Source organism: Hakea prostrata, chromosome 8 (assembly GCF_041222555.1).
Source record: "Hakea prostrata isolate BN-2017 chromosome 8, UWA_Hpros_2, whole genome shotgun sequence".
Classification (NCBI taxonomy): domain Eukaryota; kingdom Viridiplantae; phylum Streptophyta; class Magnoliopsida; order Proteales; family Proteaceae; genus Hakea; species Hakea prostrata.
Window position 1 is genome coordinate 10,506,637 of NC_142607.1, and position 14,996 is coordinate 10,521,632.

The 14,996-nt window shown below is 38.1% G+C and overlaps 1 protein-coding gene and 1 long non-coding RNA gene across 2 annotated transcripts; one reads left to right on the forward strand and one right to left on the reverse strand.

Annotated features, from left to right (window-relative positions):
* Positions 1-3,859: 3,859 nt before the first annotated feature.
* On the forward strand, positions 3,860-5,068 carry LOC149006819 (uncharacterized). Its single transcript, XR_016174944.1, has 3 exons — positions 3,860-3,968; positions 4,247-4,348; positions 4,680-5,068. It is a non-coding gene; the product is annotated as an uncharacterized LOC149006819 (long non-coding RNA).
* Positions 5,069-5,082: 14 nt separating this feature from the next.
* On the reverse strand, positions 5,083-13,185 carry LOC149006820 (plasma membrane ATPase 1). Its single transcript, XM_089164574.1, has 22 exons — positions 12,994-13,185; positions 12,723-12,819; positions 12,504-12,623; positions 12,282-12,380; positions 12,000-12,137; positions 11,730-11,864; positions 11,450-11,629; positions 11,164-11,370; positions 10,950-11,069; positions 10,198-10,317; positions 9,984-10,106; positions 9,803-9,907; positions 9,559-9,703; positions 8,873-9,037; positions 8,530-8,768; positions 8,378-8,410; positions 8,181-8,262; positions 7,851-8,011; positions 7,123-7,308; positions 6,842-7,024; positions 6,575-6,753; positions 5,083-5,667 (listed from the first exon to the last, which is right to left on the reverse strand). The coding sequence occupies exons 2-22, from the start codon at positions 12,774-12,776 to the stop codon at positions 5,571-5,573; spliced, it is 2,871 nt and encodes a 956-aa protein (XP_089020700.1). The 5' UTR covers positions 12,777-12,819; positions 12,994-13,185; the 3' UTR covers positions 5,083-5,570.
* Positions 13,186-14,996: the final 1,811 nt, after the last annotated feature.

Below are 14,996 nucleotides of genomic sequence, written 5' to 3' on the forward strand. Positions count from 1 at the left end.
GCTACATTCTCCAAGTCATTTTCTATGACACAGTTTAAAGAAAAGCAATACTTCTTGTTGTTGCAGAATCTTGCTCAACAGATCGAACATATGAACTTGCAAAAACGTGCTCGACTGTGTTGGTCAAGTATTGTCTCCAAAGAACAAGTTAGCTCAAAGCAAAGACTCGGGGAACCAGAAACCCAATGTATCTCTTTAAACCTTAAGTAGATACTCTTGAATGCTTACGCTTACCTCAAACTGGAGAATGCCTTGGTATTTATAGATTCAGCTATGAGGTTTCCCTCCCCTGAGAAGAGGTTGAGTTCAACTCGAATTCTAGTCTCTTAAGTGGGGTTGGAAGGGATCTCGATCCGTTTTATGTTGGCTTATTCTTATCCCTATATTCAAAGAATCTGGATTAGACTCCATTACACATACGTCGTTCATTTTACATTTGTGGAGGTTTGAATATTCTCAAGTTGAACCCGAAGGTTGAACCGTGTGATCGAGCCACGGTTGAGCCCGAAGGTCAAATCGTACAACCGAGCAACGGTTGAACCACTGATCAACTCCTGTTCACAACACTTCTTAAAAAAACATTCGCTCTAGAATAACAAACCCCTCCCACATTTATACAGGAAAGTAAGAGACACTACCAAAGCTTGACTCCAAAGAACATCTCTTTCCTTAAGGTATGTTTGTTAACCACCAAACTAGCTTCCCAAAAGAGACACCTATTAGCCATTTAGGTGTTCTTTAGGAAAAGACTAAACCTTTAGAAAAATCAATTTTTTTAATTTTGAAATAAAATTACAAAAATTACAAAAATAACAAATGTAGTTATCATCATCTTAAATTAAAGATTAGGAGGTACCTATTAATAAAACTCGAAATCTAACTAACGTAGGACTAAAGAAACATGCTTTCTAAAAATTTAAGGAAAACATAAATCATTATACTGAATGATACAACAAGGAGTATTATGGTAAAGAAACTCATTTCCAAAAGCATTTCATCAGCTCTAGGAACATTACCTGGTATAAATATTTCTGAAAATAACTTAGGTTTAAAACTGGATTCCTCAACAAAACCTAGTTCATTTTGGTATATTGAGCATTTCTCTAAGGATTAATATGGTGAAATGCATTCAATAATCTTGGGCAGTTGGGCATCCTTTGATTTACTAGAAAAGCTCGAGGGACATATGCTTAGGGTTCCAAATCACTTTTTTGGGGAGTAACATTAGGTTGTGTTTAGTTCCGTAATTTCCTCGAATCGGCTTCAAAATCATGAGTTTGTGGAATTAGGTTTTGTAGAATCGTATTTGTGAAGAAAAAAAACTGTTCTGACAAGTGAATCTGTCTGAAAAACTGTTCGGTTACCCTGATTATGTGAGTAGATTCAACTTGAATCACTAGAAAAATTGTTTGAATACCTCATGAGTGGATTTAACCTAATTAGTAGATTATGCTTTTTGACACCTTAAAAAATATATCTATCTATATGTATAGCAAAGGAACCATTTTTTCTTTTTTTGGGTAAACCGATTTGGAATATGTGCAAAGAAACCTATTTGGTTACACCATTAACCTTAGTCTAATTCATGCTACATTGGTAATTTACGAATAATTATTCATTTAATCAGTTTATTTCGTCTACTCTCCGTAGTCTTCAGTGTGTTTTTCTTTTTTCTTCTGATTCCTTGTTCCTTGTATTGTGTACTATTCTTCAATAGGAACCACTGCAAATGATCTTTCCCACTGTTCAAACAAATTATCACTCATGGGTGTTTATAATAAATCGAAGTCTGGGTTTATCTTTGGGAACTAGAAAGGCACATCTGTTTTTCATGGGAGTATATATATGTCGTTATGATCTTTCAACTTTATCTACTTTTTACAGATATGTTTACTAAGCCACTCATCTCTAAAAATTAGACAGCTTACTTGAAGATCGAACAATGCTTGAATTGCACCTTATGTGATTTCCATGGATCATCGTATGATAGATTGTTGCAATGGACCCCTATGATGGGGTTCACTTATCATCTTAGTCTTGGGGCACATATTACTTTGGTCTTTCTGTGAGGTTTAAGACAACCCACATCAGATAATTGGCTTGGATTGCAAAAACAATAAGTTGCAGTCAATATATTTTGCATACCTTCCACTTTTGAGAACAAAGTAGATTTATACAGAGAGAGGTAATTAAAGCAGCAATTCCACCTGTGAAAAAAATTTCATGTATCTCCTCGTTCACACAAGAGAATTTAAGTTCTACAATGCTCTACTTAAAATTCCGTAAAGAACAACGTCATCCCATCTTCTCAAAGTGCAGTGCAAAAATTGAAGATCAATTCAACACCCAGCTAACTCTCGGCAAAAATGTTCGGAAAAAAAATTAATCACTCAAACCCGAGAACATTTAATATTTAACGGATACAAGAATGTCTAATTGGGAACCAAGCTTCTCCTCAGCAGCCTTCTCAGCCTTGATCCTCAATTTGGTTAACTGCTTCCTCCTCTTGTATGCTATTTGGGACCTGTCCTTTCTTTTCTTCCCCAGCTCCTGAAACCAAGAAAATCATTCCAAATAATTTTGAAACAAATTTGTACATGTATACATTAAAACCCATCCTCATCCCCATGACCTGCAAGTTTCAACCGCTCCCCATGAAGAAGGGCCATAACTGAGTGAGAAAGCTGTAATGACATCCAAAAACATCCTGACCATATTTCTGTAGAGAACAGAACCAGAATTCCAGGAAGAACAAAATCAGAATCTGGTATGTGAAACTCCTGTTAAGAAGATAAAAAATATATGAATAGATGATCCAGAATAGAACAGAACAACCTAAAACTTGAAAGAAAACAAGGTAACCACATATTAGAAGACAAGTAATACAGGAAACGTATCACAGCGAAGGAGAAAAGTAGAAGAGAAGAGGAAAACATTACTGACAAAGATTAACAGAACTTGCATGAGAAAGAGGAAGCTGCAGTAGGCTTGAAGTACAAACTTCACCCTATGCTTGTAGAACTCTGACAACTCAAAAACCTTGATAAAGACTCAATTTCTATTATTTAATTTACTTCATCTGATGGTGAGTATTCTTATACATACCTTTTAAATTTCCTAAACTGAACAAGGTTCAGGCATCATTAAGAACAGTTACACTTTGCACTGAACAAGGTTCAGGCATCATTAAGAACAAAAGAATATGATCCCACACATCAGCTAGGGGGAAGGAAAGAAACTCTTTTTATCAATCCTTATGCGTGCAAGTTACCTAATCTTTGTCATCAACCAGTAAATATGTTCAAGACTAGGAATCTCCACTTTAAGTACTGTACTCTAATTGAAACAATTAAGACACCATCAAGTTCAATTTGTGGATTAGATAATATCAACAATACTGTTAGAGCACATTTTTGCACCATCAAAGGTAGAACCAAAGAAGACATGAAGAAAAAGAGTTGGAAGTTGAGAAAGATTCTACATATTCACACGCCTGTTTATATCAAGCTCATACTTGGCTTATTCTATTTGAAGTGGTCTCCACATAATCACAATTTTACACTAAAAAGTAGAATCTGATTCTATGAAATCACGTGGATTCCAAATCAACATAGAACCAAACGTCTTCTTTTTTTATAGAATCATGTGGAACCAAACGCTACCTTATGCATCCAAATTACAAGTGGTGTAGTGCATTGCATTAAGGTTGGAATAAGAATTTGATCACATAGAAGTGTCAAGATTGGATAGCTCAACAAGGATTATCAAACCGTCCTTTGGATGCTCACTGCGTTTGGTTCCATATATAAGGGGAGAGGTGGTGGAGGGGTTAACCTAACAGAAGGGGGTGGGGGTGGGGGTGGGGGGGGGGGGAGATGGGACAGGGATGCACCGTGCAAGTAAAAACACGTATTACCATTGTTGTTAATAAGTTAAATTTGGAAGATCGCAAAGCCTCCTCCACACTGGTGAGTCTCTTTTTTCTTTCTTTAGAAAAATCGCAAATCACTCAATATTCATCTATGTTTCATCTCTCAATACTCTTTGACATCAATAATTTCGCACAGAATAATCTCTTTGCTCCTTAGCATAGATGCTGCTTGCTTAAAAATCTTGTGGGGGTGGAATTTGCATGTTTTTAAGAATAAAAATTATTTTGTTTCTAGTTTCTTTGATATTTTGACATTAGAATTGTTAATTGTCTATGAATTATATTTTTGAATTTTTTTTGGTGGTGGTGGTGAAGCTGGTGATCATTTTCACGGATAGCAGTGATCGACAACTCGATTATATGACGCTGAAATACACCAATGTTGACTTTGTCAAGATATCACACAGTAACATGATGGTAACGTATTTAGAACGATCGTTTCTTCAGCATGTAATAAGCAATAATATAATATATATATATATGATCAATTATCTGATTTTTATCATTACAAGGAGATGCCTAAGTCACGAAAACTACAGAAAATGATGTGGTTAGCTCGTAGATGCATGCATGTTCACCTAAATATTCTTACAAATGATCGATCCAAATTCTCCCCAAATAGGCGTGGAGATCCAAAAACTATTTTTACACTCCATGAGGAAAAGTAGATTTTCTTTAAAGAAAACCGTTTTTTGGTACCTATTCTCTTAATTTGTGCTACTATTTTGCCCTGATTTCTACCCAGCAGGAAATGAAAGATGAACATGGAGTGCAGACGCTACCAACCTTCATTTTGTTCAAAGGTGGGAAGGAAGTGGACAGGGTAGTGGGAAATAAACTGATTGAACTCGAGGAGATGATCCTCAAGCACCGTTCCTAAACGATCGATTTGATCATTTCCATCTATGAAGTGTTGCTCGGTCAATAATGACTAACGCCTCTTAGTAAAGAGACCATGGGTTAACGCCCCTACACTATATGTAATAATCCCCACCCCTTGGGCTCTTAATATAAAGTTACCAATCAAAATAGGCAAAATATAAATGGGTCTGTTGTTGTTGATGTAATCCTACGTTGTGTATAAATACAAAAGTTATCTTCAAATTAGTTAATCATAACATTTGAAGAGAGGATCAAATGCATATGATGTATAAGCCTAATTTGATGGGTGGGGAAGGCCTTGCAATAGTATTTCAAAGTTTAACATGTTAATCATGCTTAGTCTCAGGATTATTCTACTGGGCAACATTGCTGCCCACGCTAGTTTCAATAACGTCAAGAAAGAAACCAATCATCATGAAATCCCCTAAACACATTGCGCTCAACAAGTTTACAAGAGAGACCAAGAACAGCAGCATAGGAAAAATCTCTCACTGTAAACATAAAAATGCCGAAGCATATCCCCATTTTCCGGCATTCTTTTTCCGGTGTGGGGCATCAAGTTATATGAACATAAGTAAAGCTAAAGCAGAACATAGTAGACACAAGTACAAAGTACAGGGGAGAGATGAAATAAGAGGGTGGTGAACATGTACAACAGTAAGAAAACCATTTGGCCGACGAATTGGATTGTCTTCAGACCAGGCATGCAACCACAATAAGCATATATATCATACTGAATCAGACCAATACGATGCAGCTAGACTGTGTACGATTGCTGGATCGTGTCTATGTCTAGACCCTTCAATCTCACCACTGATTCAACATGACCCTTCAATGTGTTGAGTTCTCGCAACCTGCATCATGCCATGGTTATCAAAATTAGCGTCTATGATCGGGAACAAGAAGTCTCTTAAGTGCCAAAGTGATTAATGTGTACAAATTAAATGACATATTATAAACTGTGCCCAATCAGAGTACAATGGTACGAACACCCAATCAATTTAATGATCTTCAGTTAATTAAGTGGATTGGCTAAGGGTGGGATATGCCCAGGTGACTCCCAATAGAGCGACCCCTAGTCTAATAATCCAATTGATAGCACACCAAGTTTGATCATGTCTGGTCAACTCCAACTCATTCTGACCTGACTATATTCCAAATTTTGAACCATGAATGTATTTTTCACACCAGACTTCCCCCAAAAGGTGATCTCACTCAGGCAGGAGTAATGAAACTATCAAATTACAAGCAAGAAAAAACTGCAAAACATTTTCTGATTCACATCACCTCATACTCAAACCACCCTTTTCTCTTTCCCACCGAACCCCAAAGAAGAAATAATAGCAATTAATGTAATGACCCAGGGAGCCATATTCATATTCTGGTAGTCATTCAACAAAATGACTGTATTAACATCAAGGACCATGGAATGGTGAGCCCTAACAGTACCACCATCTAGACCATTGCTTTTAGATTGACTTCCAGCTCAACATTGTCGAGGCCTTCAGTTTTAGTAAAGCCCTTTTGGCCCCAAAAAGAAGAAAAAGTTTTAGTAAAGCCCTTATATAAACAGCAGTTGGACAATGGATGCAACTAAACATCCACTGCCAGATTAGTAGCAAGCAAACGTAATGACTCAAAACATTCTAACACAAAAAGACAATGCTTCTGATTCCCATGCCCCAGAAAAGAGAAAAAGTTCACTTTGATTTTGCCCCTGCTCTTTGTTTCTACTAGTGATTAAATAAAACAGTTTCATACCTTGCAATTTCAGCTCGTCTTTTGGCCTCTTCAGCTATCTGATTAAGCTCTGTGTAACTGGAGTGGTCGCTAAACATCTTGGACTCGGGTGGCTGCAAACCATGAAGAGTTCTCTGAGCATGTGCCCACTTCAATTCACGAGCTTCCTTCCCAAAATCCTTCTGCCTAGTAAAGGCAATCTGCAAAGAGGAATCCAGTGCAAAACATCAAGATGTTGTCCTAGCATGTTAAATTACACTAACAAGTAACAGAAAACAAGATTCATACCCTTTGCTCGATGACAAGATCCCAAGCTCTTCCACTCAGGGCATATCGGATGACGAACTTTATGAAATCAAGAGGGAAGTAAAAGATAAGATTATAAAGCCAAACCACACCAGCCCAACCCCATCCAATCCCCTCAATTGCTGCAAACCCCCAGTTTGCATAGACTGCAATAAGTGTAGCTATCTGTCAAAAAAACATACAGTTAGCTGTTCTTTCATTTTCACCACCCATACCGAAGGTAAGTATAGAGCTTTCACAGAAAGGAAGGGAAGACTGCAAACCAGTTGGGCAACCGCGAAAGCCACTACAAGCAAAAAGCCTGGGCGCTCCACAAAGGACCAACTCCGAGATCGTGTAACAAATATGAGGGCCTGACTGATGGTGCTCACTTGAAGATATATGGCTGAAGCAAGTTTTCTGAAATCTTCTCGATCTTCTTTCTGAAGACTAGAAACCCCAAATGTTCTCTAGAAAAATTTCCGAAAAAAAAGAAAGAAAAGATCAAGTTAAAACTCAAGAAACTGATTATGTGTTTGAAGTGTAGCCTAGCACATAACCCCTCTGGCCTTTCCCTCTAACAATGACAAATAAAGCCTTAGGATGTTTAGACATGTTGCAACCATGTTATTAGGTACATCTTCAGAAGTTGCTTGCCATAAACTAACATTGAACTAGAACAAGATAGATAATAAACACCTTATAAAAGGGAAAACATTTGCCCTCCTAATAATTCTATACCCAATAGAACTTCTATGAATTCAAGCCACTCCAATCCTACCCATAAAAAAATTACGCTATATAGTATCACTTTCTGTGAAAAGGGAAAAGTAGCCCTCTATCCAAAAATATCCCCTTTTTTTTTTAGGGGGGTGGGTAGGGAGGGGCAGGGTGCAAAGAAACTTTCAAGAGGCAGACAATAAATCAACCTATTTCCTAGAAATCAAAGTCTACTATTGTTTAATAGCTCAATGCAATGGCTTTCATGTTATCTACAAAAGAGTCGACATACTGGGAAGAAATCGGTCCTGTAGGCTGCCCAAAAGAAAATAACCGTCATCATTGCCAAGTAACTACCAAGAACTATGCCTGTAGCAAATATTTCAGCCAACTTCCAGCTGTCTGGCAGAGGAGAAGGCTTCACCCTATCCTTAGAAATTGTCATTATGGTACCTGATAAATCATAGAGAGCAACGAGTCAGCATGAAAAATACAAAATAGACAGAGACCAAAAGAGCACAATCCAGTCAGTACAAGAAGCAGCTTCCACGAAATGGAATTCTGTAGAAATGTAAACATCATGACAATGCCTTGTGAAGGAAGGAAAATAGGGAGAACTAACCATCATTGAGAATCGCAATGATGAGCACCATGAAAGGTGGGAAATCGAATTTCCATATGAGTGCCAGCAACATGAAACCAAGCTGTTGGGTTCGGGGACAAATGATCATATTCCAGAAAAATCAGCTCAAAACCCCTTGTGTCAATCATGCAGAGACAGTTCTACAAGTCAAACTCAAACAACCGAAATAAACTTACCACAATACGTATCGTAATAGAAACTGCATAGATCTGCAGAAAGAGAGGGGGGCACAGCAATTCAGAACAGTGTATACGTTAAGCCAAAGATAAGCTTTGCTGATACAGATAATTTTATAATCATGTTGGACATGGTTAAAACCAATGTTTACCGTGTAATTTTTCATTCTCTGGAAGATTGCCCTACTAGTCAATACTGCACTGATAATAACACTAAGACCAGGTTCTGTCAGTACAATGTCAGAAGCACTACGAGCTGCATCAGTTGCATCAGCAACTGCTATCCCAATGTCAGCCTTCTTGAGAGCAGGAGCATCATTGACTCCATCACCAGTCATTCCACATATATGTTTCCTAGCTTGTAAGCGTTTTACAATCTCATATTTGTGTTCTACACAGAAATATAAATAATGAGGTCAAAGAAAAATAAATAAGCCAATTACTATACCAAGTAGAAGTATAACAGTCCATTGAAGGAAAGGACTAAAATATTACCAGGGAAAACCCCAGCAAAACCATCAGCTTTCTCTATCAATTCATCCACTGGCAAAGCAGCAATCGACTCATCCTTGTTCTGACCTAGCAAAGCAGATGATGGGTACATATTTGTTCCCATTCCCAAACGTCGTCCTGTTTCCTTTCCAATTGCTAGTTGATCACCTGGTAGGAATCCAAAATAAACAACCGATAGAAAAACTGTACTTGACTTTCGAACATTTTCTGCTCCAGGGGAGTTGACCATCAAAGATCTCTACTAATTCAACAGTTAAGTGTATATATCAGAACAAACATCACAATGACATGGAAAGATGATCATCAGCCACGTGCATTACAAATACGAATTTTGATGAGCCTATGGTATAATGTTATCATTCTTTGACATCACCCAGTTTCAAGCATTGTTGGGCCTCTTAGCAGTCTAACTAATCATCAGTCATATATCAAACTTTCTAATTGCCATGTGTGGCTTGAGAATTAATCGGTGCTGAGATATACAAGGGGAGTCCAAATATTGATATGAAGTTAGGTTCAACGATTCATCTGAAGCTAGTAATCTTACTTGACTTGGGAAAAAAAATGAACCTTAATTTACGTAGATGGTGCAATCAGGTGATATAGCCTTCCACTCTATCCTTTATGCGATGGCTCAAGAAGGCAAAATGGTAGGGGATAAAACACACCTGTGATCATCTTCACGTTCACTCCAAGGTTTAAAGCCCGCCTTATAGTCTCTGCGCTGTCATGTCGAGGAGGGTCAAACAGAGGCAAGAGACCAATGAACTGCCATGGACCTCCCAGGCTTTCTTTTCTTCCGTCCGGAACTTCCTGTACATCAAACAAACGGAGAGACCATACGGCATGATAAATAGAATGAAGTAGAATACATATAAGGCAAGAAATAGAAGAAAGACAACAGATTATCACCTGGTATGCTACAGCAAGTGATCTCAATCCACGCTCAGCAAACTTATCAATCACGGAATGCACTCTCCGCTCAATATCCGACTTATTATGACTAAGATTTAGGATCTGGCAGCCATACAACAGATAGAGATGAAGAATCAACAAACTAAGACAGAACTCTATCCGACAGAGTAGTTTTTACCTGCTCAGGTGCACCTTTGCTGACCCGATGCATTTTACCTTCACTGTCAATATATGTTAATGCTGTCCGCTTATCTGTTGGGTTAAATGGAAGGAAGTGGACCTCTTGAATGCCAGCCCGTGCCTTTCAGTGGTAAAAATAGAAAGACATAAATACCAACCAGAAATGGCTATCATCAATATTCAACGAAAATTCACATGATTAATAATTTTACCTCCTTAGGATCAGCAAGCATCCCAACTATAGCAGCATCAATGGCATCCTGGTTTTCCACTCTGGAGGCTCTGGCAGCCATTAGAACAACAGTATCTGCATCAATTCCTTTTGCAAAGACCTGAGTAAACGTAATTCAGGTTTAGATATTCATTATCAAGGCATATGTGGTTAAAATTGACTCCTTAAGGCCTCTGGTCCCCTTGAGTATCCAGGTACCTGGACACAGGAATAAAAGAACTATGGGATACTCAACTAATAACTTAACAACCACCTCAAAAGCCTTATCCCAACTTAATAGGGTAGGCTACGTGGATCCTTAAAGAGACAGTAATTTTGAAATAAAGAACTAAAGGGGGTGGGGAATACAACATCACTACAAACTCTAGGGCACCGACCACATCGATGAACTGTGCCCTAACAACCCAACAATCTGCAATAGGCCCCAAAAAAAGGATAACACAGCGCAAAAGCACATTACCATAATCCAACTAAATAACCACCACACCAAAACACTATAAAATGAATAGAACATGAAAGAAAAAACACAGAATATATAGCTAATAGCTGTAAGATATAGAATTAAACTTTTACTACACAATAAAATAATCAAGCATATAGTCAACTACTAGTAGGATAGCAATTTCCATAACATGCCTTTGTCCCATCCATGACCACTATAGGTTAAAGAATAATTTAAATTACAGTTTCCATCAGAACCACATCTACAGCAAGTATCACACATCAACCAACCTCAATAAGATTCTTGTCAACAGAGAGCTTGTTCAGTGTCAAAGTTCCAGTTTTATCACTGCAAAGCACGTCCATACCAGCCATTTCTTCTATAGCAGTCATCCTTTTTGTGATGGCGCCCTGCATTGATGAAGTAACAGAATGACTTATTCATTCAGGACAATGCGAAACAGGTTATAGACAATAGAAGGACGTAACTATCCACTGATTCCACCTGCTGAGCTAGGCGGTGCGAACCAATTGCCATAGTTACTGAAAGAACTGTAGGCATGGCAATGGGAATCCCTCCAATCAGAAGTACAAGTAGATTGTCAATCCCCGGACGATATTCCCGGTGCTGAATGGGATACATAACAATAATCTCCACTACCATTCCAACAGCAATTGAACAAATGCAGAAGTTCCCAATCGCAGTCAAGACCTATGACATAGAAAACATGGGTCAGAATAAACCCAGCAAACAGAAAATTGGTGGGAATTACAACCCTACATCTGCTTACTTTTTGGAAATGGCCGACTTGATTAGTAGAGTCGACAAGGTGAGCAGCCTTTCCAAAGAAAGTATGCACACCAGTGGCAATGACCACAGCTTCAATTTCTCCCTGCTTGCACGTTGAACCAGAGTACACACCATCACCTGGGCCTTTAGTCACGGGTAGGGACTCCCCCGTCAGGGCAGACTGCAAAAACCAAAACAGAGGAGCTTTGTAAGGAAGATTGGTTTTTCCAAACCAACAATGACATCCAGGACAAGGAAGAGGCGGTTCTACGTATAGGAACCTGATCAATTTTTAACGGATCTCCCTCAAGGAGACGAGCATCTGCTGGAATTATATCCCCAAGCTTAACACTAATTATGTCACCAGGGACAAGAACAGCAGCATCCTCCTCACTCCACCGTCCATCTCTAAGGACCTGGATTTTACATTAGAAGAAAATCAACTTAGTATGAAGACCAATTGAACTGAAAACCGTAAATAACCAACAGGGCACATCAAGAAGATCAGATCAGAACTACTTGAACAGACAGATTTAGCTTATATCCACTACCTTAGCCTTGGGAGCGAGCCGCGCCATGAGAGCAGCAGCAGCATTACCAGCATTGTTCTCTTCAATAAAACTGATAGTCGAATTGATAAACAACAGAGTGATGATACCAACGAAGTCCTGCCAGTCAGGAGGTTTTCCCTGCCGGACAAACAAGAAAAAGAAACAAAAATATAAAAATAGTGGTCTCCATTCCCTCTGCTTGCAGAATTAAACTCTCAAAGCTCCAATCCCCCTCGAAACCCCACACCGAAAAGAGAAAAGAAAGCAAAAGTAGGTACTAACTCCTCCATTAGCAAGGGCGATTGCCATAATTGCAGCAGCTTCCATAACCCATGATAAAGGGTTCCACATAAACCCTAAGAACTTCAAGAACTTACTTTCCTGAAAAAGAAAAACGGAAAAAAAAAATCCAGATAAATTTGCGAGAGAAATAAAAAGCATAGATCGAAATCAAAATTCTGAAAAGAGGGAAGCAGCAGTAAATGTACAGTAAGGAGGGGCAACCTTCTTCTCTTCAAGTTTGTTGTGTCCAAAAATGGATAATCTTTCCTGAGCGGCCTCAGTGGTGAGACCATCCTTGCTACATCTTAAATTCTCAAAAACCTCTTCTAACGGCAAATTCTCCTGCATTCAGGAAATCCAAATCCATGAACACATCATTCAAAAACAACCTGCAACCATCAAAACTAAAACAACCCAGTATCCAGATTTCAGATCTAGTACCAAATCCACAGCTTCCTTCACTACTGCTTCCAAAACTTCAGTTTTATCCGCCATGTCTACTTCTACGCCTGCCTATCTCTCTTTAAATCATCAAAATCTGCAAACCCACCAAGAGAAACCCAAACAACAAAAGCCCAAAATATTAACCAGTCATCCCCGTTAGTGTATTTCAAGCTTTTCAGAGAGGATTTGGCCAACCCATAGAATTAAGACGAAAAGAAAGGGAAAGCTAAGAAACCCAGAAACAGTAACAGTAGAGTGAAACACTCACAGTCACACTCGAGTGAAGCAATCCGTGAACACTTTGAAATCCGGAAACGAGGGTAAACCACGATCTCTCCTTCCCCGGATAAACAGCACAGGTTGGAACATGTACTTTGCAGGTACGATTTCCACTAAGAATTTCTAAGAATTATTTCTTTCTCTCTCTCTCTCTCTCACTTTCACTTTCTTTGCTTTTTCCTAAATTTCTTCTTTTTTTCTACTACTTTCTTCTGCTGTACGAATCATTTTCTTTTTGTCTGGTGGCCAGGTAGGATTTTTACCTTTTCTTTATTTAAATTATATTTTTCGGTAAATGTGAAATACTCAACCACGTAACTGACTCCTACTGTTTTAAACTGTTATAAAAGCTTTACCAGTGTTAGCCTTCCACGTGTTAGCAATGAGTTGGGAGCCCACCCTTATCTTGACGGTTTAAAATGTTTCATCACTGGTCCCATTGAGATTCGCAGAAACGTAAAATGTGAATCTTAATGGTGATAATGCTACTTCTTTTGGTGGGACCAGAAGATAAGGCCACGTGGATATGTTCTACGAGGTGTTAGCCGTGTGTGGTTCCTCTTTCCTTAATTAATCTCTGAAAAGTTACGAGAAAGGTTCAGAAACGGGAAAGAGGAGTCAAATATAGGAAAAGGAAATGATCTAAAGGATCACGGTTCATGGAAATCAGTGATGAACCGCTACAATTCCGGGTCTTGTCGGGTGGATTAGTTTGGTTTGATTTGGTTCAATTTTTTTATTTTAACGTCAGTTTTCAGGTCTAGTTACAAAGATTTTAATTTGTCGCAGGGGCTGGTACACGCCACGTGCCTGAATGCTAATTCAACCGTAAATGAAAATGAAGGATTTAAGGGTAAATATTATTTTTTATTTTACAAAATTTCACGTAACCTTTGAAATTTATAGAAAGAACTCCCCTGTTCACTCGAGTCAGATGAACTCAATATAGGGCTTTTCCATTTCTCCTGCTCTAATCTTCCCCTCTTCCTTATCTTTCTAATACTGATAAGCTTGGGACAGGTGTATTTGGACAAACCCATTGGATTTGTGGTGTTCGAGAGAATGTGTATTTTTCCATTAGGCAGATTCATTATCCAAAACCAGCAAATACCACATTAAAGCAAAGGTTGAGAAGTCAAAAACCATGCATAATGATAACGAATCTCATATCCATTTATAAAGAAGCAACATCCAATGATAACCCGCATACAACTATCTCAAGAGAACATCAAAAGACAAAAAAAGAATACCAAATTGAATAGAAACTAAAGAAAAGAGATAAGGCATCGTCGATGAAGACTGCAGATTGTCGATTCAAGCTCAAACGTGATTTGAATGTGGTTACAAGCCACGAGAAGAAAGATGGGTGAATGAAGTTTAGAGTTAGATATGAACCGGGGCTTCTTTTTACAAATTTAAAAAGTACTAGTTATTGTCAATTGAGTAACCCTATGACGATAATATTATCAATTTTTTATTACAATTTGGTAAGGTTGATGTTTCATGTTTGATTTTGGTTGATTTGAATTTTTCTCCAGAAAATTTAAAAGAATTGTTCCATAAAATAGTGATGAGATGTTTGTTACCTTATCACATACAATTGGCTGTGGCCAATTGTGAGAATTTGATTTTGTGAAGTCAGATTCTCACATGAGTGACATGTGAAGGGAGGGACAAACCTCGGGGTGACAACTTTGAAAGTATTCTACCAAAAAACTTTCAAAGTAACAGTCAAATTATATTTTCAGCTTAAGACAATTTTTCACTCTAGTGCAACTGTGCAAGTTTTGTATTTTCTTTTGGTTAACCACTTCTTGTGCAAGTTATCACTTGACCCCGGCCAAACTTTCTCAGAAAAGGAACTCATTGTTCTGGTTTTCATTTGAAAAAAAAAATATCTATTTTACACTGACAAATTTTCGATTAAAAACTGAATATTAGCTTTTTATATATGTGAGTTGGCAACAAATTTTTACATAACTTTTTTGCCGT